Genomic DNA, 27,868 nt, shown 5'->3' on the forward strand with positions numbered 1-27,868 from the left:
TCCCAATTTTAACAATTTGATGGTGTCAAGAGGCATGCCAGATTACTGAGGATTTCAAGTTCCAGAAAACTATTGAGGATTAACCAGCCATGACCTTTTAAATTTCTGATCATAAGCAAAGCTGAAAGAGTGCAGGCAACACAAGCTGCAGATTCAGAACAGAACCAGACAGTCTGCAGACACACTAGGACTAGTCAGTTGGAAACAAAATGTAAACGTTATTGTTTTTTTAAATTGATAGTCAACAAGCAAGACTGAAGCAGGTGTGCTCCTCTTCTGTGGCTTACTAGGCAAAGAGCACAGGGCTATTTTTTTCAAATAGGATCTATTCTTTGCTTCTCTCTCCCACAGTAAAAATGAAAGTTTTGATTCTCTAAGAAGACTTTACAGCAGTGTTTCTCTGACTTTTTTGTAGTACTTGAAGATTCACATAACTAAAAAAGAAATATCTCTATTGATCTTTGCAGATTTCTGTAGCTTCTTTGAGCCGTTCATGCGCAGCAGGGAAGCAGGCTGTGACGAAGGGCAGGCCCTCAGTGCAGGAATATGCCAGGACTTTGCTGAGCTTTAACATATTCTGGCCAACTTGATGAAATGCAGAAGGACGATGCAGGGATTAGTTTTCTTCCGTGATTATATGAATCACCCACTGACATATTCTCGCACCTTTTTGTTGTAGGCTTCCTGGCTCCATCCAGCCCCAAAATAATAAAAAGACAGTTTAGATGAGAAATCACAGCTGGTGAGGACCAGTGTTTTTCTCATTCCCACCCAACACACGATATACACATACACCAAAGGCTTCGCACGACCGAGTAAGCTGACAGCAGCCTCGAACCCGCACAGCCCGGCCCACCCGGGCTCCCGAGGCCGGGCCAGCCACACTCCCCAGCGGGCCGAAGGGCGCGCCCGGCCCGCGGGTCGGCGGGAGGACTACAACTCCCGCCGTGCTCTCCGCGCGAGGCCCGCGGCCCTCTGAGGGCGGGGAGCGCCGTGCTTGCTGGGACATGTAGTGCTGCGGGGGTGCGCCTGGCCGATCCCCCGCCCGGCCCCGATTGGCGGCGGCCAGTCTCCGCCCGCCGCGGCCGCGGTCGCCCTGCTCCGTACGGCGCCCGCCGCAATCACAGCGGCCGCGGCGGCGACAACCCCCCAGGCAGCGCGGTAAGGGCCGGGTGGCGTGGCCGCGCTGGGCCCCCGGGGAGCCGGTCACCGCAGCCGGCGGGAGCGGGCAGGGGGCGCGTCCGCGTGCGCCGAGGGGGGCCGGCCCGCCGGGGCAGGAGGCGCCGCGGAGCCCCCCGGGGAGGCGGCCGGGCCGCGGCTTTGCCCTTACCGTGCGCGGGCGCTGCCGCGCCGCCCCCGGGCTGGGGGCCCTGGTAACGGCGGGGGGGCGCGTGCCACCTCGCGGGGCCGTTGGTAACGGCCGTGGGGGCGGGGGGCGCGCACAGCTGCCCGCCGGCGGGGGCCCTTCTGGCTCCGGAGCTGGGTTTAAGCCTGACCTGGTGCGAGGACTTCGCCTGGCGCAGCGGGAGCGGGCTGAGCCCCCGCTATACAGCTCGGACTGGGGAAAACGGTGGAGTAAGAATTCGTGGGTTTTCTGCACACAGATGGTGATGGCAGAAATGCACTGCCTTGTGGTTGCAGTTATTTATAGCTGGTAGACAGCGTTGCCACAATGTGAAGGTCTGCTCAGTTAGCAGCACCACTAGTTCCTGGGTAGGTTGGGACAACACCGTGCTGGGGGTCTGTAAGCATACTTAGCTTTAGCAGTAACATCTAAAATGCTAAGATAAACTGCCCTAAAGGCATGTGGAGTGTGAGAAGGGAAGACTTGCACCTTAATCATTTCTCCTTCCATGCTCCAAACATTTCCATGTTTGTTGAGCAGGAATGCTTGCCCTTTCATCTGACTTATTCCTCTGATCTATTTATAATATTATACGGTTATGCGGGGGGAAGAGAAAGAGAAGTTATTCATGCAGTGTTTCTTCTACCTGCAGCCTGGAGAGTGTGGCTTTCTTAAGGTTGTTCTACAGTTTGCTGAGACTTTGTATATTAGTGGACAGATGTGAGAGTAAATAGCTGAAGCAGTTTCACCAAAGCCTTAATATTGGTCAGATTTGAATCTGGGCTTTTTGAAGTGCTTAGGAAAAAAACCCTCCTAAAATAGGGCTATTAGATTATCCCATCCTAGGAAGCATTGGGAGTGCTTTTTTTCCTGGGAAATTGTGCCATCCCTCTTTTGCTGAGAAATGGAATCTGCAAGCAGTAGAATATATTTAAAATGACTTTTAAATAACCTTTATGTAACATTATAAAGGCTTAAAACCAGTCTGAGTGAGCAACATAATTACAAATTCTTGCTTTTACTGTAAAAGTGACTCACACATCTTCAATAGCTAGACTAAACTATTTTACTGCAAGCACTGATAACCCAAATAAGCTGAATCTTAAAATGGTTACTAGCAGAATTGGTGAAGAATTGTATTGCAGAAGGGACCATAATCTCCATTGCTTTCAAGATACAGCTTAGCAGAGTTCACCATGATAAAGATTTTTTTCTGTTGTATAAATATAGAAAGAAAATCAGACTAATTCTGCAGGGGTTTAATCATAGATTTAAGCATTTCAATTTTGGCACCAAATGGCACAACACATAGGTTAAAATATTGCTGACAAAGCACTGCAGGTATTAGTCTCTTGTGAGGAGGGCTGTCACGGGTCACACTTTGGGGAAATCAACATTTGAATACTACAGTGACAGACAGCATGGAAACACTATGGGGAAATGGACTTGTGACTTTAAAAACTGAACAGCTAGCAGTTGTAAGAACAGCAGATGAAGTGACATAAATCAGAGTAAGAGATTTCCAAGGAAAACTAAAATGATCAGTTGATGTATTTATGAGAATAACATTTCTGTAAAAACTGCTAAGGCTGTTACTTTTCTCCAAGCTTACTGTTAACTTACTCAATTCACAGCAACAGAAAATGAGTATATGTTTTCTGTTTACGTAGTTCTTAATAGAGACTGTTTAAAGTATTTGGAGTTTAAGATACTGTTAAGTGTCAATGTTGCTCTGGAAACCAGTGGAGAATATATTGATCAATTCAAACTGCTTTCTCTAGGGTGGCCTGATTATTACCCAGCTGTTTGGATTTTTGGTCTTGGTGGACTATTTTCCCAAAGGAAGTTTGGGAACACAGAGGGAACAGGCTGTTGACCAGAAGAATTGCTCTAGCAGCTGCCATCCACTGCCGAATGTGGTCTTCCTTAAGCATCCCTCTCTTAGTAAATCAGAGATGTCTGCTAGTAATGTGATGGAAAATGGCCAAGGGACCTCAAGGAGGAAGACAGGCTTTTAAGAGCTGTCTAAGTTGTTCTGGCAATAGCTATCCAGTTCTGGCTGCGCTGTTTCCAGGGACTATGCAAAGTGCCCAAGAGCATCTACGTGTGCACATGCCGTGGTTCTGCACTTACAGATCTGAACCTACTATGCCTGGGAAATGTGCCTTTTTCCCTGCCATGGACCCCAAAGCAAAGTGAACTGTTCTGCCAGGAAGGTACTGGGCGGAATTGATTAAATCGTCCCGTATTTTTCAGTCAGCCAATGGTCTGAAATGATCTTGTAGTGAATTTTCAGTTCATCCATGTACAGATCATATTTGCATGATGTGTAGCAAGACTCACACACTGCATGCATTTAGGATGGTACATGACAAATTTTTATTTCTTGCTTAAAAGACAGAAAGAACAAGTCAGAGAAGGCAAAGAAAAGCTACATGCTTATATACCTGTAGTAAGCTGATCAGCTGAGCAGGTTTCTCTTCTAATATGACCTGAAGGCATAGCATGTGATGGGAACTTTCTCTTCTGAGTTGTGGATCAGGAACTCTTTCAACGTAACACAGAATGCTATCTTTTAAATTGCCTGCCTGCACAATTAAAGGTCTTCTTTAAAAACAAGCAGAAATATGCTTCCCTCCCCCCCCCCCTTTTAGTGGTTGGAAACAAGCTCTGAAAGACCTGTTTCCACTACACATGTATTTAATGGTTAAACCTAGTTTAAAAGCTGCTCAGAGAACTCTGGGGAACTGAGCGTTTATTAATTGTGCCTTACCAGTGTGCCTAGGGGTTTTTTCCCCCTTCTTTCTGAAATGAATTTGGTTTAATTATAGTACACAAAAAGATAGATATGTGAGATTGTCATTAAATACAGTAAAAGCGATTGTTTTCCATTCTAAATAACCCCTTAGAAAACATATGTGTCTTTCTACTGGGAAAGTAATGCAAACGTTTCTCAGCCTTGTTTTGTCGCCTGAAACTTCTGCATCGTCTGCAACTTTTTCTCAACAAAGACGAGAAATCTGAGGACCTGTATATCATCACATCCCACGGGAGACTGTTGAATTCCCTGCAGAGGGACTGCTTGTGAGGTTTGATAATTTAGTCTTCCTTCCTGTTCTGGCCCCGGGCTCTTCCATTTATTTGCAGGCAGAACGCAGGATGGTTGCAGGGACTGGAGGTAGCTGATACACCCATACACACAACACACACGCACAACACAGCCCTGTGCAGGGGTACTCACGAGAGTCCCGAGAGGAACAGATCTGTGTTAGCATAGCCTGGGGGGTGAACTGGTCAGCAAAGATACTCCAGTTAAACTGTTTCCCATTCTGCAGCTAGTGCTCAATAGTGCAGAGTTTCTGAAGCTACCAGCAACTGACAGCACGGGCAGTGACTGTTTCTATATGATGGCTGCCTGTCTGCCAGGATCTGACCTGACATTAGCCATCATGCTATGCAGCCCAGAGAACAGTCGGCAACAATCCAGCTTCTGTTGATATGTCCTGAATTTGAACTAGTGATTTACATCTTTAAGAGCTAAGCATCCTGTGAAAGGATTTTTAACTCTTAAATAATCATTTGAACCATGTATTTCCTCTTTGCACTTCTATGTAAGCACAAGTAATATATTTAGTTGGAGAAATGAGAAGTTATGCTTCGATGAACACTGATAGTGATTCTTCTTGTGAGAAAATACTGAGCTGTACAGGTCCTGTTAGCGTGAAACTCTGCTCCATCTTCCAGTAAGTCAAACTCTCTTAAGCTTTCTAAGCAGATGATCTTAGTATTTCAGGAGCTAGATATCCCTGAAACTAAGTATTGGGAAGGAATAGACTTGTAGGCCCGTGGCATATTGTGGCACTTCACAAAGCTTTGAACAATTTGGTCTGAACCTCAGCTGTACTATAAGGAACGGAATAGGCTCCTTTTGTGGATGTTGTAAACACAGTGTGTCTCCAAGGCAGTTGTTAGTGTGTTATTTTCTGAATCATCTGAAGAAGTGGCAAGATGGACAAGGCAGAGTTGACACGTAAACTCATCTGTCGCTGTTGGGCCACAACAATGACAAGTGTTTACAACTCCAGCTCAACACGAGAGATTACAACAGCCTACCCAAATGCACAAAAATTCTGATTGTTCCTTCAATATGTGGGACTGCTGAAGTAGCTAATAATTTAACAAACCCTAAATTGTTAAATCATCTGATGTTGTTCTCTCTCCCAGATCTTGCAGGCAGTGACAGGAGTGGCTTATTCCAGAAAGACAAGTATCCTAGACTTAAAAGAGCTTTTGGAAGAACCAGTGTTACAGCACTTAACATTCAGTTCTGTTTTTCACTCTGTTCTGGAGTTTGTGTGATAACAGCTCTTCCTACAGGAACAGATATACTAATGTGACTTCCTTCACTTTGTGCTAGCTCCATTTAAAAAGGAAAAAAAAATCTTTCAAGACTACACACACGCACATGCACACACACACTTTTTTTTTCATATGGCTGCCTGCATGACTTAATAGTGGTGACATACAGATCCAGTCTTGGAAAGACTAGCACTTTTCACTCTACGCAGCTGATTTGGAAGTGAGCTGGCTTTTCTGTTTCGGCCTAATTTGAATATGTAGAAATAGATGGCATTGGTTGTGGGGAACTGAGGCTGATTTATTTATTGTTTAGTTATTTTGCATAGTGGTAGCTTCCACATTATGGCTTGAGACCATGTAATATAGTTTGGGAGTTTCCAGTTTTTATTTCAGAGAAAACATTGCTAAAGCAGACTACTCTACCCTTACAGCACCTCTTAGACACATTCCAGCACTGATCCACCTCCATAATCCTTTTTTTTTTTTTTTTTTTTTTTTTTTTTTTTTTGGTAACTAGGCAGGTATGAAATCCATCTTTCAGTATACAAATATGAGGAAGTATTTAATCTTTGTGCAATGTGCCAAGAGCATGCAATTCTTAAACGGAGCTTGGTTTGTGAAGGCACATTAGACGCAGCAGACCTGAGTCTGTGACTAATAAGCCATCTGGCCAATGGTTTTTTGTTTTGTTTTGTTTTTTAGTGTTTGCTTTTAAAGCGAAAGACTTTATCAGACAATCAAGGTGCTCAAAAAGTTCACTAGTGGGGACACTATCTTCAGTCCTCTCAAGAAAGCAGAAAAAGCCTTTTCTGCTTGTGCTTGAAACTCCTTTTTTGGCTCTGCAAAAACTTCATGCAAACTCTTAACCGTAGTGCAAAATAGATTAAAAATGCTACTCTTTCATGTGGTACCACTTCACATTTGCTCTCCACGAGCATAACAGGTTGCACAAATAGCATGAGGCTCTCACAGTCTCCACTTCCCCCTGACCTCAGCAGTTAGGGCTATGTCTTGTGCAGAACAGCAGAATGGCCTCTCCCCACCCTCTCAAGCTTTGCAGGCACAGAAAGCTTTTGTGATGCTCTGACCTTTCAACTCCCTAGCAATTTTCTCTGTCTGCATCCTTGTGCCTGCATCATCAGGGATTTGACTTGATCTCTAGACAAAATGCTGGTGTGACTTGATAATGGGCTAATTGCCAACAAGTGGAAATCAGTGAGCTACATAAGCAGAGACTAAGAGAATAGAATATAATCTGAAGAAGTTTTATTTGGAAAACACTTCATAGTAATACTTACTCTATATCTGAGGCTTATTCACTATGAGCTATTGTACAACAAAACAACCAGAGGGAGCTGAAAGACTTGGTTGTCCTGCTCAGAATTGCTTTCAGGCAGATTTGCAAGCTGACAGAAGAGTCTTGTAACTAGTAGCAGCTTGGTGCTAAGTGAAGATATGACCAGAAATTGTCCTGTGGGTTAAGTGTTTTTTAAGTTGAAAAAAAAAAAAAAAAAAAAAAAGGGGGGGGGGAACAGGAAAAATCAAAAAAAACACCCCACAAACAAGAAAGACTTCTAGCTGTGTATTCCACACACTCTTCTGATTTACGTCTCTCAAACTTCTTAGGTTTTTTTTTTTTAATTATTTGTGGAGTAAAGAAAGAAGAGAGATGATACTGAAAGCAGTTGTGCTGTTGGGCTGTGCTCTGGGCATCAGTGCATTAACTCTCGAAGAACCTGAAGATGGAGGCAAGCACTGGGTGGTGATCGTTGCAGGTTCAAATGGCTGGTACAACTATCGACACCAGGTAAGGACCCCTAGCCCTGCGTGCTACCCACTGCTGCAACTGCGACCACGCTCCAAAAAGCTTGGGACTCATGCAGTGATAGTAGCTGCCTAGACTTGTTCAGCTCTTCTGTTGTCTGGGCGAGTCCTACTTCCGAATTTCCACGCGCGTACTATTATATAGTAATCAAAAAGAAACAGCGACAAGATTGACAGAAAGCCCAGTCTTCTCTTTGTCATTTTTACCCCAAGAATTCCCCTCTTCTTCAATTCTTTTTCTTACAACCTTGTCCAGTCTTTCTGAATTTGAAAAGCTGTTACTAGCAGTAGGAGCAGTATTCTCTCTTTAGTCACACTTATAAGACAAGATAGGAGACCCGTATAGTTTAAGCTTGCTATCCTATTACTAGGCCAGAGGTCTGACCGCAACTCTCAGATAGATGAGTGATGTCTAGAGCTAAACCTCATTTTCAGACACACCTACTTGCTTTCTTCTTGTTTTCCATATGTTATGAAAAATATCCCTTTCTTTTCTGCCACTGAAGGACTTGTCTAATACTGCAAATCCACAGTACGTTTTTGTGGGTGGAGGATATTGGGAAGGAGTTCTTTTTAACTTGAATCAATTTGCTCACTCTGTTCTACAGCAAGGCCCCAGAGTTTTGTTGTGCCAACAAAGATATGGTATGCTGAGATGCAAGAATCAAAATGAATGGCAGAAAGAGGAGAAAAGGGAACAGGAACTCCTGAGCCTGACACCGCTGTCAAAGACAGCGTGTTGTGGAATTATGGTCTAAGTGTGAGTGTCAGGATGGACAGGATTAAATCCAAGTGACTTAACTCTGATTAAGCTCAAGACTTAAACTCAGCAGTCAGGAGACTTCAGCAGTTTTTCCCTTTGGGGAAGTCTTGGACAATCCCTTAAAAAGGTTAATCGACACTTAAATATAGTCTTTGCTCTAAATTTGGAGCTACCTCTTGCTTTCCTGGAGAACACATTCCATTTAATTCTTATTTTATATATACAAATGCATATTTCTAAATGTTAGAAAAATATTTTACTAGACTGTTGTTAGTTAAGGGGCACTCGAACGGAGATTGAAACACTAGTGTACAAAATTAGCATTTTAAAAGTTAAGTGAAATTATATGGAATGTGCTGGGTACATATACCAAACTGATTTGCTGAACTCTGGCACACTGAGTTTTATGTTTATGCCTCTCCTACTCCCCCAGCTAACAGTCAGTTTGTAACTTTTAGTGCAATGACCAGCTTAAAACCGAGTGAACCGGGCTGACAACCTGCTTGCATCTGAAGAACAACCCGTTAGTGGCAAATGCTAGCCTAACACTTTGACAAACTGGTTTTAGGGATTCTGCCATCTCCTTACACTTCAGCTTTCACTTGGTAAACATATTTGGAGTATTATAGGCCTTAGCACAAACTATTACTATTTCAAATTATATCTGAAAAAAGTTTTTTAAAGTAGAAATCTGTCTTCATTGAGCACAGCAAACAATTATAAAAATGCTAGTGTTGTACTTCATCACTGCCTGACCTGGAATGTCTAAGTATAATTATTCTGAGTTGTGCTTTGGTTGTTCCTATTGCTGTATAACCAGTCTCACTAGCTCCCTTTCACTCTAGGAGGAGTTAACAGCTCCACATTCACTCTTTAAATAAAATTACATTTTCTAAGCTGTTACTCAGGAGAATGCCTTTTCTACGATTGCCCAGCCATAAAGCTTTTAACCTTTATGTCAGTGGACTTTCAATGGTAAATATATCTGCCAGGTATAATGTGGAGCTATGAAGAAAACAAGATGCACACTTATGTATTTGTCTGTTCAGCAATAAACCTTTTGAACACTTCAGAATTTCACACAAACAAATTAATTTTGAATTCAGTCATGCTTTGCTGACAGTTACTTTAAGTAATTGCTTTTCAAGGTTAGAAAAATTAGAACAGCATTTCTTTAAACAGCTTCCTTTTGGATATAACGTCAACTAACAATGCAGAAGATCTGCAGTGTCGAATTGTTCTGACTTTCAATGTTAGAAATAACTGTTTTTAACTTCCGCTTCTTGCTTCAGGTACAGTATTAACAGTTAGAAGAAAAGAAAATTAGAATGCTAAGAATCCTATCAGAGCTATGAAATCAGCATCATAAAACAAGAGGGTCTGCGTGAAGGATCCATAAGAGTGGGACTGAGCTCTTATTTATCTGTCCTACGCAAGACATCGTGCCTCTAACTTGCTCCCAACAGAATCAATTCCCAAAGGATGCAGCACATCGGTAGCCTCTGCTGTCTTGTCTAGCTGCCCTTTGTAGCCAGCCTTAAGAGGCTGGCAGGGGTGGGCACCCCGGGTGGTGGGAGGACATGCTGTGAGGCAGACCCAGCAGCTAGTCATGGAAGATCCACTGCGTGCCACCAAGTATAATTCACAAAAAAAGGTGCCTCAAGTCTCAAATTTGGGAAACTCTATCCCAACAAAAAACAGTTAAGCAGTGGGGCTGAGTTTTCTAGAGAGCTGTACAGAGGAGGAAAGGTGCTAGCTACAGAGATCTTAGGACTTATTACAGATTTTTTAGAAATGTTATGTAGACCAATCACCATGTCTCTGAGTGTGTTAGTATTCCCTACTTTCCAGCCGTGGAAACAAAAGCACTGTGAGTCTTTAAATCACTTGCCCAAGTCACATGCAATGGAACCAGAAATAAGACTTGGATTTCCAGTTCTATGCTTCATTCATCATGCAAGCCATTTGGTAGTGAGCACACAGAGAAACATCACGTTAGTTTTCAGTAGAGTAATACTTGTAAATGGAAGCATGGACTTCCGGAAAGCTCATAAGCAGTGCTCCAGGATTGCAAATTTATTTGTGTAATTCTTTGTTGCTGCTTTCCAAGGGAGAAATTGCAGAAGAAAATACATTGTATTCTAATTCAGTTTCTTCCTGCCATCACCTTTTTTCCTCAGAACTTCTGTGAGCTAGCCTGTGTACAAATTAATTTGTAGATGTGAATCTTCCTGTAAGCAGTTATTTGATGTATGTGTTTTACTGCCAGACTGGATGGTAGTCCCTAAAAGCAGCTAAGCCAGCATAATCTCCCTTTGTATTTTGAGACTTTAGCTGACACTTTTCTGGATTTATACTGTTAGCTGTTCAGGGCACAGTTCATACATACATGTTGCATGTTTGTATTATGTGAACCTTCTGTGAGCTCCAAGTGTTTTACGTGCTGCCTGCACACAACACAGTCAAATCACACCCTTCTGCCTTCTGCAATAGTTACCTACCAGCAGCATGTGTTCATCTGACTAAGCAACCATAAAAGGAGGGAAGATAATTTTAAATTAAGGTAATCTCAGTTATTTATCAAAAGTGTCTCTGATTTCATACCTGCAAAGTTGTGGGGAAATTAGTCTGTTGTTGTACATAGTACAGACTCCCCTTAAACAGTGAGTTTGTAAAGACTGTACAGATCCCCGTAAGCAGTGAGTTTGAGCCTTTAACTGCAAGGCATCTGAAACTCGTTCTAGACTTGTAATTCAGCTGTCAGTGGTCGGAATCCACTGTCAGTGGTGCAAACCTCAAGCATAGACAAGATAAGGAAAAACCACTGTTTGCACTTATCTACACTTGTGATTCGCACCTTGCAGTTCCTGTTTGATGGCTGAACTGGGACTGTTTCCAGATCAAGATGATCTAAACTGGTCTTACATTTATCTCAACAAGTTGCCTAACACTAATTCTAAATGTTTTTAATAGCATACAGCCCAACATGATGGGCTTGTTCTTACTGCAGTTGTGAAAATTTTGGCCTGTTTTGGGCCACATGGTCCTATATTGCCCCATTCTCGGTTCCTCTTGGTTCTTGGGTATTTTCACCCAGATCTTAGTGTTTTTAGTTAGAGTTGCCTGGGCTGTGGGAGGACGATAGTCACAGTTACTGATGCTGTTCTGCAGATCTCCTATACTATTCCAGAACTCCTCTCTGGGCCCAGAAGGAACAGAGAAGGTCCTCCATTATTCCTTGGGATAGTGGTTCAGTTCTGTGCTCTGCAAAGACCTGAATGATATATCTTTGGAAAGCTCAGCGACATAAGTGAGCAAATATAACACTAAATGTTACTGGTAGATTTAGAGAATGAGAGTGACCCAATAAACTAGTTCTCTTCAAGAGAGATAGAACCGTACATACTTCTGCCTCTCCTGGGAGACAGTTGCGCTGGCTAAATCAAATCTACAGGTGATCTTACAAACAGATCAGAAAGAGAGACAGACCAATACTTTCAGCGTACTCCAAAAGACACACATGAACGTAGCCAATGGAAGAGCCTGCTTTGAAATGTGGAGTCTTACTAAAGGTGGAGTACATATTTGAAGGGAAAAATAGCTGGTTAAAGTTAGCAAGATGAAAATGCTGAAAATAAAAACATTTGAATTTGCATACCTGGGTCTTCTTTCAGTTGTTGTTTCTAGTCTTATACGTAGAAAGTGAGCTGTATGGCGAGGGATTGTATTTCTTCTGGGTTTTGGACAGTACCACTCATAGCAGTTTCTTAGTCCAGAGCGGTGCTTCTAAATTCTCCAGTCTTTCAGGTAACAGAGATGAAAGATGCCTTAGCAACTGGGCTTCAGTTAACATTTCCTCACTGTGCTTACAAATTATAACTGAAGATATTGGGAAAACTTTCCTAAGTTATACAGATACATTGATTGATTGATGTATATTTAAGGAAAGAAGTGAAACAGCTGAAATGAAACACAATGAATCAGCTCAGTTCTGAGCCAAACAGCTTCTAGAAAAGTGGCTGCCATGTCTTATAGGTTTCTTGTACCATGCTTGTACATTAGAGCTTGTCCTTTTCTAGGTCATAGCATTTCATTGTTCCTGTAGCAGGAACACCACCACTTCATAGTGAAGCTGACAGTTAAATACACATGCTTTTTAGCCATGAGCCTGGCCATCATAAGACTAGAGGTAACCGATTTCAAAGAAGTCTCAAGCTTTTTCTTTTAGGAACTGTTTATGCATGCATGTGTCATGAGACAACTTGATTTTTCCAGGAAAAAAAAAGCCCAAGAAACCTGGGGCAATCTGCCCGAAAGCTGTGTCACTGAGATGAATAATCAGGTGTATGAGAGAGGAGAATCAGGATATTTTTTTTCCTTTTAGAATTTTCCCCCACACATTTGGGGATACAAAACGCCCATCTCAGGGAAATGGGGGGAAATCCACTTCTGATCCCTGTGCTTTCAAGATCTTGGAGTTAATCATGAGCAAATCTAAGTAAAAATCTTCATAGGAATTTGCTGATACAGCAACAGATTTAGACTAACCTGGGGATTAAAGGTCTCAACCCTCCCATTAGCACTTTCTGCTACTGACCTGGCATCTGAGTGTAGTTGTGCAGCAGCAGCTGTTCACACTACACCTTTCCTTCTTCTCCTACCTTGCTCCCTTCAATAGCATGTTACCCGCCCTGAATCATGACTCCAAAAGAATGACTTATTTTTGGTGACAATTTTATACAGTTAGTGCTCATAGCATTCACTTCACTTACTAAACCAACAGGAATGATGCCAACAAGAGAACTGGAACAGTACTGGCTGTCTCTATTAGGAAGGCTTACAGATACAGAGGTGCCACAACTGTTTGTAGAAGAAAGGAGGCTCAAAATGCAATATTCGGTAGACACTTTTAAATCAACAGGAAACACTCTAGATTCACATGCACTTGACTGCTCCAGCAGTAGGCTGGGTTTCTGCTCTGGTTTTATAGTTTTCATCTTCCTCCTTGTACAATAGTGAACAGGAGGAGTGCCTGACCAACATCAAAGGTGGCTAGTCAGGTCAGCCAACACCGCACAAAAAAATTTGCTCAGAACTGTCCTATTTAAGCCAAATGGAGATTTAGTGCAAAACGAGTTTTTGCAGCCTATGTTAGTGATATTGTTATGCTACTAATGGGTGCAGTTTCCTTAGCAAAACCCTTAAAACATTAGGACAAACCCCATACAGGCATGAGTTAGAACACCTTGATGGAAATTAAATCAATCTGCTTCCCTCTGCACTAGGGAATTTGACTGATGTAAATTCACTAGCAATAATCTATTTCTGAGATAATTGCAGCCTCTGTCTCTTCAGTTCTTCCTCAAAAGAGCCCATCCTTCCAACAAGTTTCCCTTAGCTCTTAGGAGCAGCTGTAATACTGTGTAAGCCACAGATACTGTCCCCCTGCTATCACAGGATAAAAAGACATGTCCCACTGCAGGGAGTTTGCTGTGTAAGAAAGATAACAGATAGTGAGCAAGCCAATCACTGAATCAGAAGGAAAAGAAAAGGGAACAAAAAAAGCTGATAATATGCATTTACAAAGCTGAAGTAATTTTGGTTACTTTGGTATTTATTAAAAACACCTCAGAAGTCCCTATAGGCCAGGCACATGTCTATGGGAGCACAAAGAGACTTGTGGGTTGAATATGTTGATATTATATCACTATAATATGCCTAAACATTTGCTTGTGCTGCCAGCCCATAACTGTTTCTGTCAGCATAACGGAAGCAGTGTACTATGCCTTGAGGGCACGAGCAGATCTATGATCTACTCATTGATCACAGTAGAGATGCCCTGATTAGTGCTTTCTACTGCTTGTACCTGAGTTGTTTCTGAAAATTGAATAAGTTTGCTAAAATCTGTACTCTGCTGTTTTATATTGCATGCTGATATCTTTAGAACTGTCTAATCTCTACCTTTTGACTTGGTGTGGCAGCAGAAGGTATAATGTCATACAAATAGCTGGGGAACTATAAAGAGTACAGACTGTCTGGGATAGATGGAAGAGAACCTTGGCTGACTTCTGTAGGAGGAAGTAAAACTGCTTTCGTAAGGACAATTTAGCTTTAAAGGTTAGTCATGTGAAGAGATTTTGCTGTGGCAGAGTTCATTAACACTGAATGTGCCTCACCCTTTCCAGAATCTTGCACAACTGCCATTTCTTTTCTGCTTCAACCACGCTTAGAAGACCAAGGATTATAAAGTGACAAGATTTTAGTGTTCTTTCAATTAAACTAGCAGCAGTCACTAGTATGGGTTCACCTAAGCCAACTAAACTGATGTAGGTCCATCTAAACCAGTTTAGTTTGGTGATAAATTAGCAAATTAGACTAATTCAACAAACATGAGCTTTAAAGATTGTTTCTTGGCTACAGTTGGATTTTGCATTTGTTAGACCAGATTTCTTCCATTAAATCCACACAGCTTTTCTAGCATGTAATAGGTTATAGTTCTGGAGATTAAGAATGATTTTTGATAGTCCATTACTAATTCATGGACTGGGAGTCTTAAGGTGGATTTGGGGTGGGGGCAATAAGAATGTAGCACTCTGACAGAGGTTCATACTTTACTGTAATATTGCTTTAACAAGTACTGCCATTTCTGCGTCATCAGAAGATGGTCTGTAAAGAAAATCTGCTTATTCATGTCCTGTACAAGTCAGGAAAAGAGCCTGAATAGAAATTCTGCAGTTTTGTTTTCCACTGAAATCTGTTTTCAAGCCCTGAAGTTGCTTGAGTGTTATTCTACAGGAAATACATAATTAAAAAGGAAATTTTCCTTTCTGATCTAGTAAAACAAAATTTTAAAAATCTTTGCAGAGTTGAAATTGGTAAACTGTGCTTGTTAAAGAACAGTCTTTGATGCTTAGTCCTGGAGGCTTGGTATAGAACTAATTGAAATTGGTGGAAATCCAACTCTTTCTTCCTCTGGTTGGCACTCTTTGGACCTGTTAGTGCACAAGATTTCCTCACAGAATGCAGGGAGTTGCTAAGAATCTTTTGGTAAATTTTGTTATGTATGGCAAGGCTCAAGAAACTTCTGGCTTTTATTTTGATAAGAATTTGAAATAAGTTAACGAGAGAAATATTTTTGTCATAGTCTCTGTATTATATCCTATTCTGGATTAGAGAAGGACATTGAGTTTTTGGATTACATCTATGCATTTCAGCTCTCCAACAACCCTCAATCTCTTATATTTGAAATGAAGATACCAGGTTGGAGATTCTTTTGGATGATAGCCTGATGTTAGGTCTGCAGAACTATTTTTCTTCTCTTCTCAAAGGTAAAGTCTCCATTAAATCTGTTAATGAAAATAATCTGCTCAATTTCAGGCAGACGTGTGCCATGCGTACCAGATCGTACACAGAAATGGAATCCCAGATGAACAGATCATTGTCATGATGTATGATGACATTGCAGATAACGACGAGTAAGTGATGAATGTGCACTGGTGTCAAACTACACGTTTACTACAAATGCGCCATAGTCACCAATGCGTTTTGAGCATGTAGTTGTTCTGTGAGAAAAGCCTTTAAAACTGCCCATGATACGCATAGGGACATTTTGTCCATCAGCGCAGTGAGGCTACTTTGCAACAGGCTTATCAGCTTTCTAAGCTTTAAGTCACAACTTGGTATCAGTTACAGCACTGAAAACTTACAGTTCCTTGTACATTCTTCATTTGTGTGAAAGAAGTAAGTGATCTTAACTCTTGGGCTTAACAGTTAACAGCAGATAAATAGCCTAAAACATAAACATAGAGAAGCTCAGTGTGTGGTTTGTGGTTTTTTTTAAAAGGACAGTATCATCTTGTTTAACCCCCAGAACATACATTCAACAGTGTGTGTCCCATTCCTGGCGATTATCTGTGTCTGTGTCTATCTGCATCACTGCTTTCAATACATAACAGTTCAGTTTTACAAGCTTTAATTCTAATACAACTTCATCAGAAAACAGCAGACTTCACATGCGTGGCAACAGTGGGAGCAGAGAGTAAAGGGGATTAAGGGCAGCAGGACTGAAAGTGGAGAGATGATAGTATCACAGACCATTTACCTATATCCTCAGAGTGATCTACCTGATCTCAGGCAGCATACTTGAAGGTACTGAAAGGGTAAGGACGCCTGAGCTGAGCATGTGTAACTGTCTGAAGTGAAAAGAGCTTTTTATATGACAAATGGTGCATGTATCCATATTCTTTCAGGCAAGGTGGCTGGTCAGGACTGTTTAAATGGTTTCCTGGTTGATCTGTAGGCATTTTGTGGGCACATGACTAATTCTTCATATTCATGTCCCATTTAATTTTCAGAAATCCAACGAAAGGCATTGTCATCAATAGACCTAACGGCACAGATGTGTATGCAGGAGTACCCAAGGACTATACAAAGGAGGTAGGAATGAAACATCATTCCCCTGGGGATCTGTGGTTCAACAATAACCACTGTTCTGAATAAATCTTTTTAGCCGGTAGCTGGCACTACGTAGTGCACATGGCCTCCAGCTCATTCATACATGCATGGTTTCGCCAGCCTTTGGTAAGATGGATATGCACAGTAGGTGCTTTGAAATGAAGCAGTGGTTACAAAAATAAACCATTACAATGTTTTCAGTACTGCACCCAAAAAAGGTGTGAAAGTCTGGCATTTAAAACCAGTTTAACTCAATCTGAAAAACAGTTGATTACTGTCAGAATAGTAATCCAGTCCTTAGTGATTTCATGATTCAGTGTCTGAGTGAATCTGAGTGGAAAAGGGAAAGGTCGTGCATGCAGCCCTGAAGTTAAGAGGTGAGGGATTAGGTTCAGTATTGGAAACTGTGTCACCGAAGCTAAAATTAACATTAAAAAATATTTTCCTTATGGATTGTTTAAAATTCCAAGTTCTTTTGTCAGCACAGTGGAATGGCAGGGCAGAAGAGATGGGCAGGGGTGGGAGAAGGTAGGAACTTTTTAATTTGACCTCACCACTGAACCCCAAATCTCAGTAAGCTGTAACGAGGGATTTCTAGAGGGGAGTAATGCTTTTTTATCCTGGGAAGTTTGGGTAGGAACAAGAGTGTGAGTTTCCAGTGATAACTATACAGGAGTAAGTAAAACCTTTGGTAAATGTTCTCATTCTGATACAAGAGTACTTCTCAGATGTGGCTTCTATTCTTTTGGAAGCTGCTGAAATATTGGAAAGGGAATTACTTTCAGAGTAAAAGCAATACAGAAAACTGAAAAACTACTGTTCCTGAACATCAGTGGCCAGCTAAATTTGCCATCTATTAAGATATAAGGGTTCTGACTTTCAGAAGCTATCTATCTTTCTAAATGAAGATTTTATTGTTGTTTTTAATGATCAGATTTAATTTAAATCCTCTCAAATCCTTAGGATGTTACTCCAAAGAATTTCCTTGCTGTTCTCAGAGGGGATGCAGAAGCAATGAAGGGAGTAGGATCAGGAAAAGTGCTGAAAAGGTAAGACAACTTCCATTTAGAAAATAATCGGATGCATAGTTGTTCATTGACACTAACTTTCAACAAAAGAAGAGGGTATATTAGAGCCTTTTACAGCTTGAGAATCCATCAAGACTTTTTGTGGCAATCCCCTGTCATTTGCATTAGAGATGCAATGGTTCTGGTTTCTTAAACTATCTAGCATCAAGTAGCAACTGCTAGTATTTAGCTCATACGGAGTCCTGTACAGATGAAGGTATAAGAACACTAGAGGATGGTGTCAGCTATATTATTTATTATTTAGGGTCGTGGTTTTTGCAAGAATGGCTAAGGGGAGTTGCAGAGGGATAGAGATAGCTTAAATAGCTCATCTGCTGAAAGAATTGCATGTCAAATCCCAGGTTCAGTCTTTGTAACAGATGTAAGCATTGAGACTTTGGATGTGATGAAATAGGATTATGCAAAACACAAAAAAACTTTGCTGTTGAAATATAAGCAATTATCTTTGTATATTGATACACTATGCTTAAAGTATTTGTAAACTTACAAATGTTTGTAAGTAGCGATGTACGAACTATAAGAAATCTACTGGTTAAGTACAAGGTAAGATCTGCAATCAATGGGTGTATTTTATAAAGGCTTATGTAATTTAGATGATTCAAGGATAAAAACATATTTAAGGGCTTAATCAGAAGATCTGTTGAAAAGAGATTTGGTGTCAGTTACTCATCTTGCTTCTACAGAGCTTGAGGTGCAAAAGTATCATGCCAGTTTATTAAGGTGTGTTATATTTCTTTCTCAATATTGCTAGTAAAGTTATATCTTCTATATTTTTCCTGTATACGGTATTTCCAAAAAATGTAAGAATTTAAATTTGAACATTTGGAAGGACTAACCTAAATAAAGAAATATTATATAAGCACCTATCTGCATATCAGTTTCCTTTAGAGACAAAGCAGTGAAACAGAAAAGAGCCCGTCCGTGGCGTAGGGGAGAATAAAAAAATGAAGGATCTGGACAATAGTGGAGTAAGCTATTGCTCTTAACTGTTCAAACTTCATCCTGAAGAATTATACATGCAGTAATTTAAAGGCAAAAAGTTAATCAATTACTGTACAGTCACTAGATTGCTCTTTTCCAGTAGGTGGAATGAGTGAAGAGGTGAATATAAAGCATTTTGTTGGCCTAGTTAAAAAAAAAAAAAAAAAACTTCAGAGCACACACACTCATCTGTGAAAGCTTAAGTCAAGTAAGGGAGTGGCTACGCAGAGCACCAAAGACTCCTAGCTGCTCAGGAAGACAACTTGAACCCAGATCCAAAAGTCTTAGTTATTTCTATTTCATTTCAGGTTTGTTTTTTTTTTTTTTTTTTTTTTTACACTTACAGGCCAAGAGTGGGAGCCAGAAAAATACCACTCAACCCTTGCTTTGCTAGGCTTCATTGTGTGAATATCACAGTGCCCTGACCTTTGCTAGTGGGTGGGCCAAGAAACACCTCTCTCTTGGTGAGATCAATCATTCTCTGCTCAAAAGACTTCTAAATTGTCTTCCCACCTCCTCAAGCTCTTCTCTAACCAGCAGGTTATTGGCCAGGCTCAGTCCCTCCTTGAGCTGCTGCAGTAAGACCCCTTTGCAGTCAGGAGAGGGCAAGAGCAAGCATGAGTTTCTGGGCAACTGATACAGAGAGACGGAAGAGGTCTTGGGCACTGCTTCCAGTATGTTCACACATTTTGTATTGAATTGTCCCTGAATACAGTTTAAAAGCAAAATTCCTTTGCAGATCTGGCTTTTAGGGTAAGACGTTAGTATCACCCACACAGGATCTATTTACATTAGAGTGCAATAAAAGTCTGCTTTGAACAGTGTACTACACAGACCTTAGGGAATTGAAGTCTTTAAGCATGCAGTACTCAAACAGCTGCAGAACCACTTAATACTACTGCCCATCTAGCATAATGGGTGAGTTTGTATACAGATCAGTTCTTCACAGAGACGTGGACTGGTGCTGAAGGTAATATATAAATATACTCATTAAGGATCTTATTGAAGAAGTCATTATGGTTTATTCCTATGTTATTGGTGCCTCAGTCTAACTTAGTTATGAAAGCATTCCAGTACCAGACTGCTACATATGCCCACAGTATAGTATTCTTCAGATGAAGATTACATAGGGGCACAACTCTTTTTTAATCAGCAATCAGTTTAGTTTGCAACATGAATTGTCATTGGCAGATTTCCCACATTTATAGGACTAGCTGTTTCCCTATTTTCATTCCTCTTCCAGCCACTCATCTCATAAGCACCCATAGTAGTATGCGTTGGGTAGGAAAAAAACTCAAAATCTATTAGTGCCAATGGGAACAGGTGTTTCAGCTGAATTATTTTAAATATTGACATGTCTTGGCATTAACAAGCAGGAGCTGTTTTTCTAGTGAAGATTAGGTTGAAGTGGTTAGAAAACATTTGCTTCCAATTTTCTGTTGACAGTGGTCCCAAGGATCATGTGTTTGTTTATTTCACTGACCATGGAGCTCCAGGACTTCTGGCTTTTCCTGATGATGACGTAAGCATTTTGGGGGATCAATGTGGAGTTTGTCATAAAAAGCATTTTTTGTGACATACTAAAATATTGAATAATAAACGTTTGACACACTACCATGTTTGGGAGGCAAAGGAGCCATATTCTTCTTATCCCAGTTTGGATTTTTCTGAGTTTGAATCTGAAGAATTCAAGTTGAGAGTAAGTATTTAGTATTTTACCGGACATCAGTGGTCCAAGCAGACTGTTGCACACAGGTATGACTTAGCTTTCTAATGCACTGTTTATATTGTTGAGCACAATTACTCATCTTTTCCAGAGTGATAAATATGGGAACATTGTTTTTTCAGAAGGATAAAACACTGAATGTATTTAACTGAAAGCAATAAAAATTTATTCACAAGAGTTGGTCATTATTCCTATTAAATGACTTGCTTGTTTATTGAGCAGGAGTGGTTTTAATACAAATCTTCCTATTTTGCAGCTTCACATGAAGGACTTGAATAAGACCATTTGGTACATGTACCATCACAAAAAATACCAAAAGGTAAAAGCAGATGTTAGAAGCTGTGAGATTAAAAGAGAAGCTGGTGTGGAAGACAGATTTGTCTGCACTTCCAGAATTTGTTTAAAGCATAGGGAAGCTGGTGCCATGTAATGAAATTTGGATTTCCCACTTACAAGGACTGATGATATCCACATTTTCTCACTTCATTTTTAGTCCATAGTATATTTACAGTCAGTGTAGAGGTGTAGACCCAGCCTTTTGATAAAATATATATAATTTTGAGCAACAGTGGAGAAACAACATCCATAACTACCACACCCTCACAGTATGCACCTGACTTGTCCTTCCTGTGCTTTGTTCACTTCAGACTGCACTGTTACTACAGGAAGTTTGTGTATAGCTTGCGTTTAACTTACGGTTGCTAATATAGTCTAAGAGACTGCACCTCTTGTCCAAGGCTTCTGTATGTTTATTTCATCAAAAGCAAAGTAGTTTTAAACAGAAAAACTAATATTTAGAGTATTTTAGCAGCTTGGCTTCTTAAAGCATTGTGGCTGGCTGTATTTAAGAACACAAATGGTCACAGGTTTCAGAAATATTACATCTATATTTAATGCTAGTGTGCTGCTGTACCTAAAAACTAAGCAGGTTATTTGATATGTACTGAGTTTGTCAGTAGACCCTTGTACATTCTGTATAGATTAACTGAATTGTCTCATTCCTGTTTTTCCCTTCCACATGATTTAGTTCTTAAAGTGAAAGTGTTTATTTGCTTTTGTGTTTTCTTTTGTAGCATTATAGACAGCTTTTGTTTCAGGGATATCAGTGCAGGCCAGCTAGTTACAGCTGAAAAGCACTGAAAGGACTTTTCTCCATTTCTTCATGGAATTTCTTAAAGTCTCTGACTTATTTTATAGATGGTATTTTACATTGAAGCATGCGAGTCTGGATCTATGATGAATCATTTGGCTGATAACATCAACGGTGAGCAATCAGTTAATATATTGGACTTTGATTTCTCAGCTTATCACAGGCAGGACATGAGCAGATGGTATGTCAAGGATAAGTTCACAGCACTTTCATATACAGTTTTAGCAGGTAAACACCAGGATTAGAGAAAGCAGGATTTTCCATTTGGTGGAAATTCCTTTTAAAGAAATGATAAAGTCCTGTAAAGACTATCCAGCTTTTCAGTTTCTTGCAAATGAGAAGTTGAAAGAGTATTTTATTTCAGAAACTACGTGGTTGCCCTGACCACATAATAAAGTTACAGTGACATTTCTCAGCTTCACCACAGTCCAGGTATGAAGTTTCAACTGTCAGTAAGGAAGGCACTTCTGATATGTGATAGCCAGGCGATTTTGCTACACTGATTGGGCAACAATCAGGGCAACTACTTTGAATTGACAGTGTTTTTTTCCCCCTCCAGAAGTGCACATTCTTCCCTAAACCCCCCAGACAGAATGCAATTGGCAGCAAGAAAAGACTTCTTGTAACACAGACTGGCTTTGAACAGAATAATTAGATTTGAAGTATCTTTCTTTCCTCCCTCCTGCTATTTAGAAGAAAACAATTGAAAGGCAAAATACTTAGGCAAATATCACATGCAGCTAAGTAGTGAATGAACTGAAAAAACAAATGAAGACTGTTTTCCATTTGTCTTACAGTTTATGCAACAACTGCTGCTAATCCCAGAGAATCATCTTATGCATGTTACTATGATGATGAAAGGCAGACTTACCTTGGTGACTGGTACAGTGTGAACTGGATGGAAGATTCAGATATGGTAAGTTACTTAGATGAGGTTTGTTTCCATGCATGATAATCACCAGGTTAAAAAAATAATCATTTTTAACAGGATTTAGGAAAATTTTTGCTTTTGTGTAAGATTGAAATCCACAAATTCTGAGTGGGTAAACGTATTTCTCTACTATTCAGTACCATATGCAAACTTTATTTGGATAACTAAATTTATTTCAGAAACTTGATTTCAAATACTTGCTCCTTTTTTGTGAGTAGTAAAATTAGAAACTGTCTAGCTTCTAGTTTCAAACTCACAGAATCTGAATTTACTCATCTGAGACATCTCTAACTTGTTAAATTAGGCAGTTCAGTAAGTTGTACATCACCTTCAGGGATCCTTAAATAGTGAACAGTGGCTAAGATTTGTTAGTATAATGGAAACCACTATTAGTGAAACAACTCTGGGATTCTTGTGCTAGCCCCATTCTTTCCCAGTTGAGAGATCACTAAAAGCAATTTGAGAATGTGCTGTCAAATCTTCATTTCCATTTTTAATGTCTCCAAAGGGTATATAGTTCTTGCCATATATTTCCTTCTACCTATTGGCAGCTAAGACCCTTCCCAGATTTCCTTGCATTTTTAGAACAACTGATTTTAAGTATCTGTGATTATATGAAAGTTTCTTCATGCAGGAAGATCTAAGAAAAGAAACGCTGCACAAGCAGTTTCAACTGGTGAGGAGGCGCACCAACACCAGCCATGTGATGCAGTATGGAAACAGAGTATGTATTTGAGTGGGCTTCCTGGTTAGATACATCGTTGAGCCTTATCTGCCCTGTATTTTCATTCCCTTTAAAATCGCTGTAATCTGGCAAAGTTAGTTTAAAATATGGAACTGTTCATCTCAAAAGATCCCTCAGCATTTGAGCCAATGGTCCTGATGCTAAAGGAAATACAGCCTTGAGTTAAAGCAAGGAGCTGGGAGTCAGCATATGAGTTGTCCTCCAAGCTCTGCCAGTGATTTAACGGTTCAGATCAGTCACCTATATAGAAGGGTAGTTACCACTGTCAGGCATATTATGAACATTAATGAATGTTAATAAGTATGTTGATCCCTTGGATAGGAGGAGCTAAGAGTTGATAATGTTATATCATTTATAATAGTTCTATTATTCAATGTGTTAATAGAAACATACATGAAATTTGTTAAAAAATGAGATTGCTTAATCTGATGGTCTTTCTCCCTCAGAGAACTATGGAAATAAAAACTCCCTAACTTTTGGCAGCCTTGATCATGTAATAAAAAACAGAAAACAAAAGAAACATTTACCCCTCTGGACTCTCTTGTTTTCTCTAATAAAACAAGTTTAGAAATTTAGCAGGTTTCCGTGTCAAAACAAAGGCAGACTACCTATTGGAGGTGCTTCATGGTTTGCATTTGTTTGCTTTCTAACATGCAGAGCATCTCCTCTATGAAAGTGATGCAGTTTCAGGGCATGGGGAAGAAAGCAATCCCCATTTCTCTGCCACCTGTAGAACACTATGACCTGACTCCTAGCCCTGACGTGCCTCTTGCAATCATGAAACGAAAGCTGATGGCTACCAACAATATTTATGAGGCTAAGAAGATTGCAACAGAGATGAAAACACACCTGGAGGTAAGAAAACAAAAAAACAAACTACATATCAGGTGAGATTCAGTTCTGTCATAACTAATGCCAGAAATCACACCCCTGAAGCCAGTGAGATTGCTTCCAATTTTTACCAATTTGCAACAGAATTACTCCTCAGACTGGTAACCTCTAGCTGATGACTTACTCTTTAAAATTCAGGATTTTGTTCCACAAGGCACATTCAGTAGTGATTATCTTGACTGTTATAAGCAAATGCAAAAGTTAACCGTGCAGGTTTTATTGTCAAGAAATTCCTTATCTCCATCCAGAGGGATTCTTGTTGAATGCAGTTATTCTTTGGTAGTAAAAAAAAAAAAAAAAAAACCAAAAAAACCCCACCCCTCTTATCTCAGTAGAACTGCAGTCTCCCAAATCAAACAGCTCCTACAGAAGAGCAGCTACTGTTGGTTCTGTCTGTCTTCTTTTGGCAGAACACTAGAAGGACAATGAGAGTTTTTGGGTGCCAGCAGTCTGACTTTCTGTCTCCCTACTTCTGGTTTAAGAGAGGGATCCAAAAGTTTCTGATAAAAATAAGTGGCAAAACAGGACTCCTTAAAAAAAGCCCAAGTGTTTGGGGTTGGGAGGTGTTAAAGAAAGAAATTCCATTCAGTCTTCAAATTAGGGGTTAGGAAAGCATCTTTTAAATTATTCTCCTCTTATATGCAGGCTAAAGAATTTATCCAAGAATCTATGCGAAAGATTATCACCTTAGTAACAGGATCAAAAGAAAAGACCAACCAAATTCTGTCAGACAGGATGACCATCAGCAGTTATGACTGCTACCAGGCAGCGGTGAACCACTTCAAAGCTCATTGCTTCAACTGGCACTCTCCTGTGGTAAGTCACGCATTAGATGAAACCTGAGACAGGTACTGGTTAAAAAAAGCACAGTGATCACAGGCAGGTCTGCAAAATCAGCTTTTATCAAAAAGTTAGCATGGGGGCAATCTTAAAGCTTAGTTTTGGAGAAAGGGTGAGTAATGTTTTTGGAAGCAGGAAACCCCTTCAGTACACTTGTGGATAAGCCAGAAGATTACCAAGAATACCTCACTAGGAGAAAAAAAACAAAACACACACACTCCTTTTACTGTTTTGTGCTACAGCTTCATCAGCTCCTCCCCACAAGTCCTAATATTGAGTAACTCATGTTGTATTTCTGCTTGAAGCCATCTCTAATAGCAAAATAGAAATATAGCACTACCATTTAGTGTTTGTAGTCCTAGTACCTTCAGATTTCTATACCATGACTGTATGTTGAATAGAGATAACCTAGCTTTTATTTCCAAGATCTTGTTGAATTTCTGAGAGCCACTTTTTATTTTAGGAGCTTTATTACTGTTTTTCCTTGGCTCTCAGTCAAGGACCAAGTCTTCTTGTGGTAGGCATTGTTCAGACAAGAATAAGAGAGATCAGTCTCTGTTTCAGAAAACTCAGTCCTGATGTCAGACAAGATATTCTAGACAGACAGGCAGAGATGCCTGTTAGGGTAAGTCAACAAAATAAACTGATCTTAGCAGAGAGCAAGAGGATTACCTAGCAGTTAGGCAAGACTTAAGTACCCTATGGAAATCAGTCATATGTATTTCCTCAGATAGAGCTTCTAACCTACAAAGATATTAGGAGGTCACATTGCTCTGCCTTAGACTTTTAGTTCCTCATCAATTTTGTTTTGACTGAGACTGGTTAGCTGAACATTGCCTAAGGAGGAAAACAGCAGCAACAGCTGAATTTACCTAATTAAGTTAAAGGAGGAAAGTATAAGAAACACACACCTATTCATCATAGTCCTGGATTGTCAGCACCAGAAAATAAGCACCATGAATATTAATGGCATCTCTAAGTTACTTCCACCAGTTAGTTTGGATAAATAATCACTGCTTTTCGTCATTGTCAATATTAATAATGTCTGCTTATTTCAGTATGAATATGCATTGAGACAGCTCTACGCGTTGGTCAATGTTTGTGAAGAAGGATATCCCATCGACAGGTAACAAAGTTTCCCTTTGTAGTTTTATCTGTGGTCAGAAAAGTAGAAGCTGACAGGGATTTGCAGTGCAACGTTAGAGGCTTCTCACTTGTTCTGCCCTGTTGACCATTTTGTCAATAGAGTTCTGACTCTTAAGTTATGAATGTTCCTTTTGAAAGAAAAAAAAACAAAACCCATCATTATTAGCACCTTCCCAGTCACTTATAAGGATTCAGCTTCCCAGTAAGCATTTAATTTCCCTGAAGATTCTCAGGTGAAATTGACCTACTTCAAAAACCACTTGAAAGTAGCAAAGCTGGTGGGTTTCACAGGGCAGGGATATTGCCCTGTGACTCCTGTACAAGCCTACAATGATGCAAAGTTGGAAACTGCTGTAGTTTTCCCCTATGCCCCCTCAGTTTCTGGCTCAGGACACTGCAGTATGGCTGGGTTCTGGTGAGAAAAGAGAATATCGGACTAGGGCCCCGTATCTGTGCACATGTGGTAGGGAAGTAGGGAGATAAGGATCCAGGCTAAAGTGTCGTGGTAGGGGAAAAAGCAGCATGGTGCTGAAATCATGACTTGGGGGGTTACAGTATGTGGTAGAGGCTGGGATCCTAGTTTGCAAGTCATGCAGTAGAAAGAAGAGAGAGGAAAGCAGAGGAGCAGGAAAGTGGTGCAGAGGGCCAATAGTTTAGGCAGTATGCACATGCAGCCCAGAATGTGAGCAACTGCTGTCCCCACTCCTGGTGGCACCTTAGTGCAGTCAATTTGGGAAACAGCCTAAGAGCAGAGAGCCTGAAAAGTTTCTCATCATTACTGTTCTGTGTTGCAGAATACGCCTGGCCATGGACAAAGTGTGCCTTGGATTAATGTAAACCTCAAATTAGTGGAAACAACAGTCCTTATAATAGCCCTTACTACAAGTGATAACTTTTCATAACTATAATAATCCAGACTTTACATACATGCAACATGAAGAGGATCAACCACTGCATCAGTCTTAAGTACTGTATTGGGCAGCTGTCCATGAGCAATACAGCACTTGCCAGTGCTTTCCCCTGCATCCCTGCCTGCTGACGGTCTGGTGGTTTGGTAGAGCCATTCTGGCAGACCACAGGGAGCTTTCAAGGTAGATGATTTGTTTCAAAGTGCAATGCTCCAGGAGTTTTTGAATGAACACTACAAGCCATCTATCGATGATTCTAATTCTATACTAAATTTAAATGTTGACTAATTAATTATGGAAAAAATTTATATTAGTGCTACCTATTAGCTTTTTAAAGAAATTTTAATGAACATCCATTTACAGTGACCAAGTCGCACATTGGTTGAAGAAAGAAGAAACCAAAGTTTGTTGTTTAAGCTTTAACTCCTTAACAGTTTAAAAAAAAAGAGCTGATTTCAAGAATTATCATATGTGTTAAACTGTGAACAGCAAGTGTCTTTTTGGGTAGAAAGCATTGTCTCCTAAAGAAAAACACAAATATCTATAATGCTGTAATTTTATCATCAGTATGATATAAGTAAATGTATGTACACACAAACCTCTGGGAAGTCAGAACTTGGCCTATGAATGAAAATAAAAGTTGGGAGTTTCATCAACCTTCAGGGCAATACAGTATTGTTTACCTCATTTCTTGAAACAAATGAGAGCTATGAGACT

The 27,868-nt window shown here is 40.3% G+C and overlaps 1 protein-coding gene across 4 annotated transcripts; it reads left to right on the forward strand.

The window, feature by feature from the left end:
* Positions 1-1,014: 1,014 nt before the first annotated feature.
* On the forward strand, positions 1,015-27,807 carry LGMN (legumain). 4 transcript variants are annotated; one of them, XM_026112312.2, is made up of 16 exons: positions 1,042-1,161; positions 3,127-3,561; positions 4,303-4,434; positions 7,331-7,511; positions 15,669-15,766; positions 16,646-16,727; positions 17,709-17,794; positions 20,261-20,336; positions 20,797-20,859; positions 21,738-21,804; positions 22,488-22,606; positions 23,256-23,345; positions 24,024-24,221; positions 24,903-25,073; positions 26,156-26,223; positions 27,038-27,807. In XM_026112312.2, exons 4-16 carry the CDS (start codon positions 7,374-7,376, stop codon positions 27,078-27,080), a joined length of 1,299 nt encoding a protein of 432 aa, XP_025968097.1. In that variant the 5' UTR covers positions 1,042-1,161; positions 3,127-3,561; positions 4,303-4,434; positions 7,331-7,373; the 3' UTR covers positions 27,081-27,807. The 4 variants fall into 4 exon arrangements, with proteins under 4 accessions (XP_025968114.1, XP_025968121.1, XP_064368228.1 ...); XM_064512158.1 differs by lacking the exon at positions 3,127-3,561 and having other exon boundaries at positions 1,040-1,161; XM_026112329.2 differs by lacking the exons at positions 3,127-3,561; positions 4,303-4,434 and having other exon boundaries at positions 1,015-1,161.
* The last annotated feature ends 61 nt before the right edge of the window (positions 27,808-27,868 follow it).

Source organism: Dromaius novaehollandiae, chromosome 5, assembly GCF_036370855.1.
Source record: "Dromaius novaehollandiae isolate bDroNov1 chromosome 5, bDroNov1.hap1, whole genome shotgun sequence".
NCBI lineage: Eukaryota > Metazoa > Chordata > Aves > Casuariiformes > Dromaiidae > Dromaius > Dromaius novaehollandiae.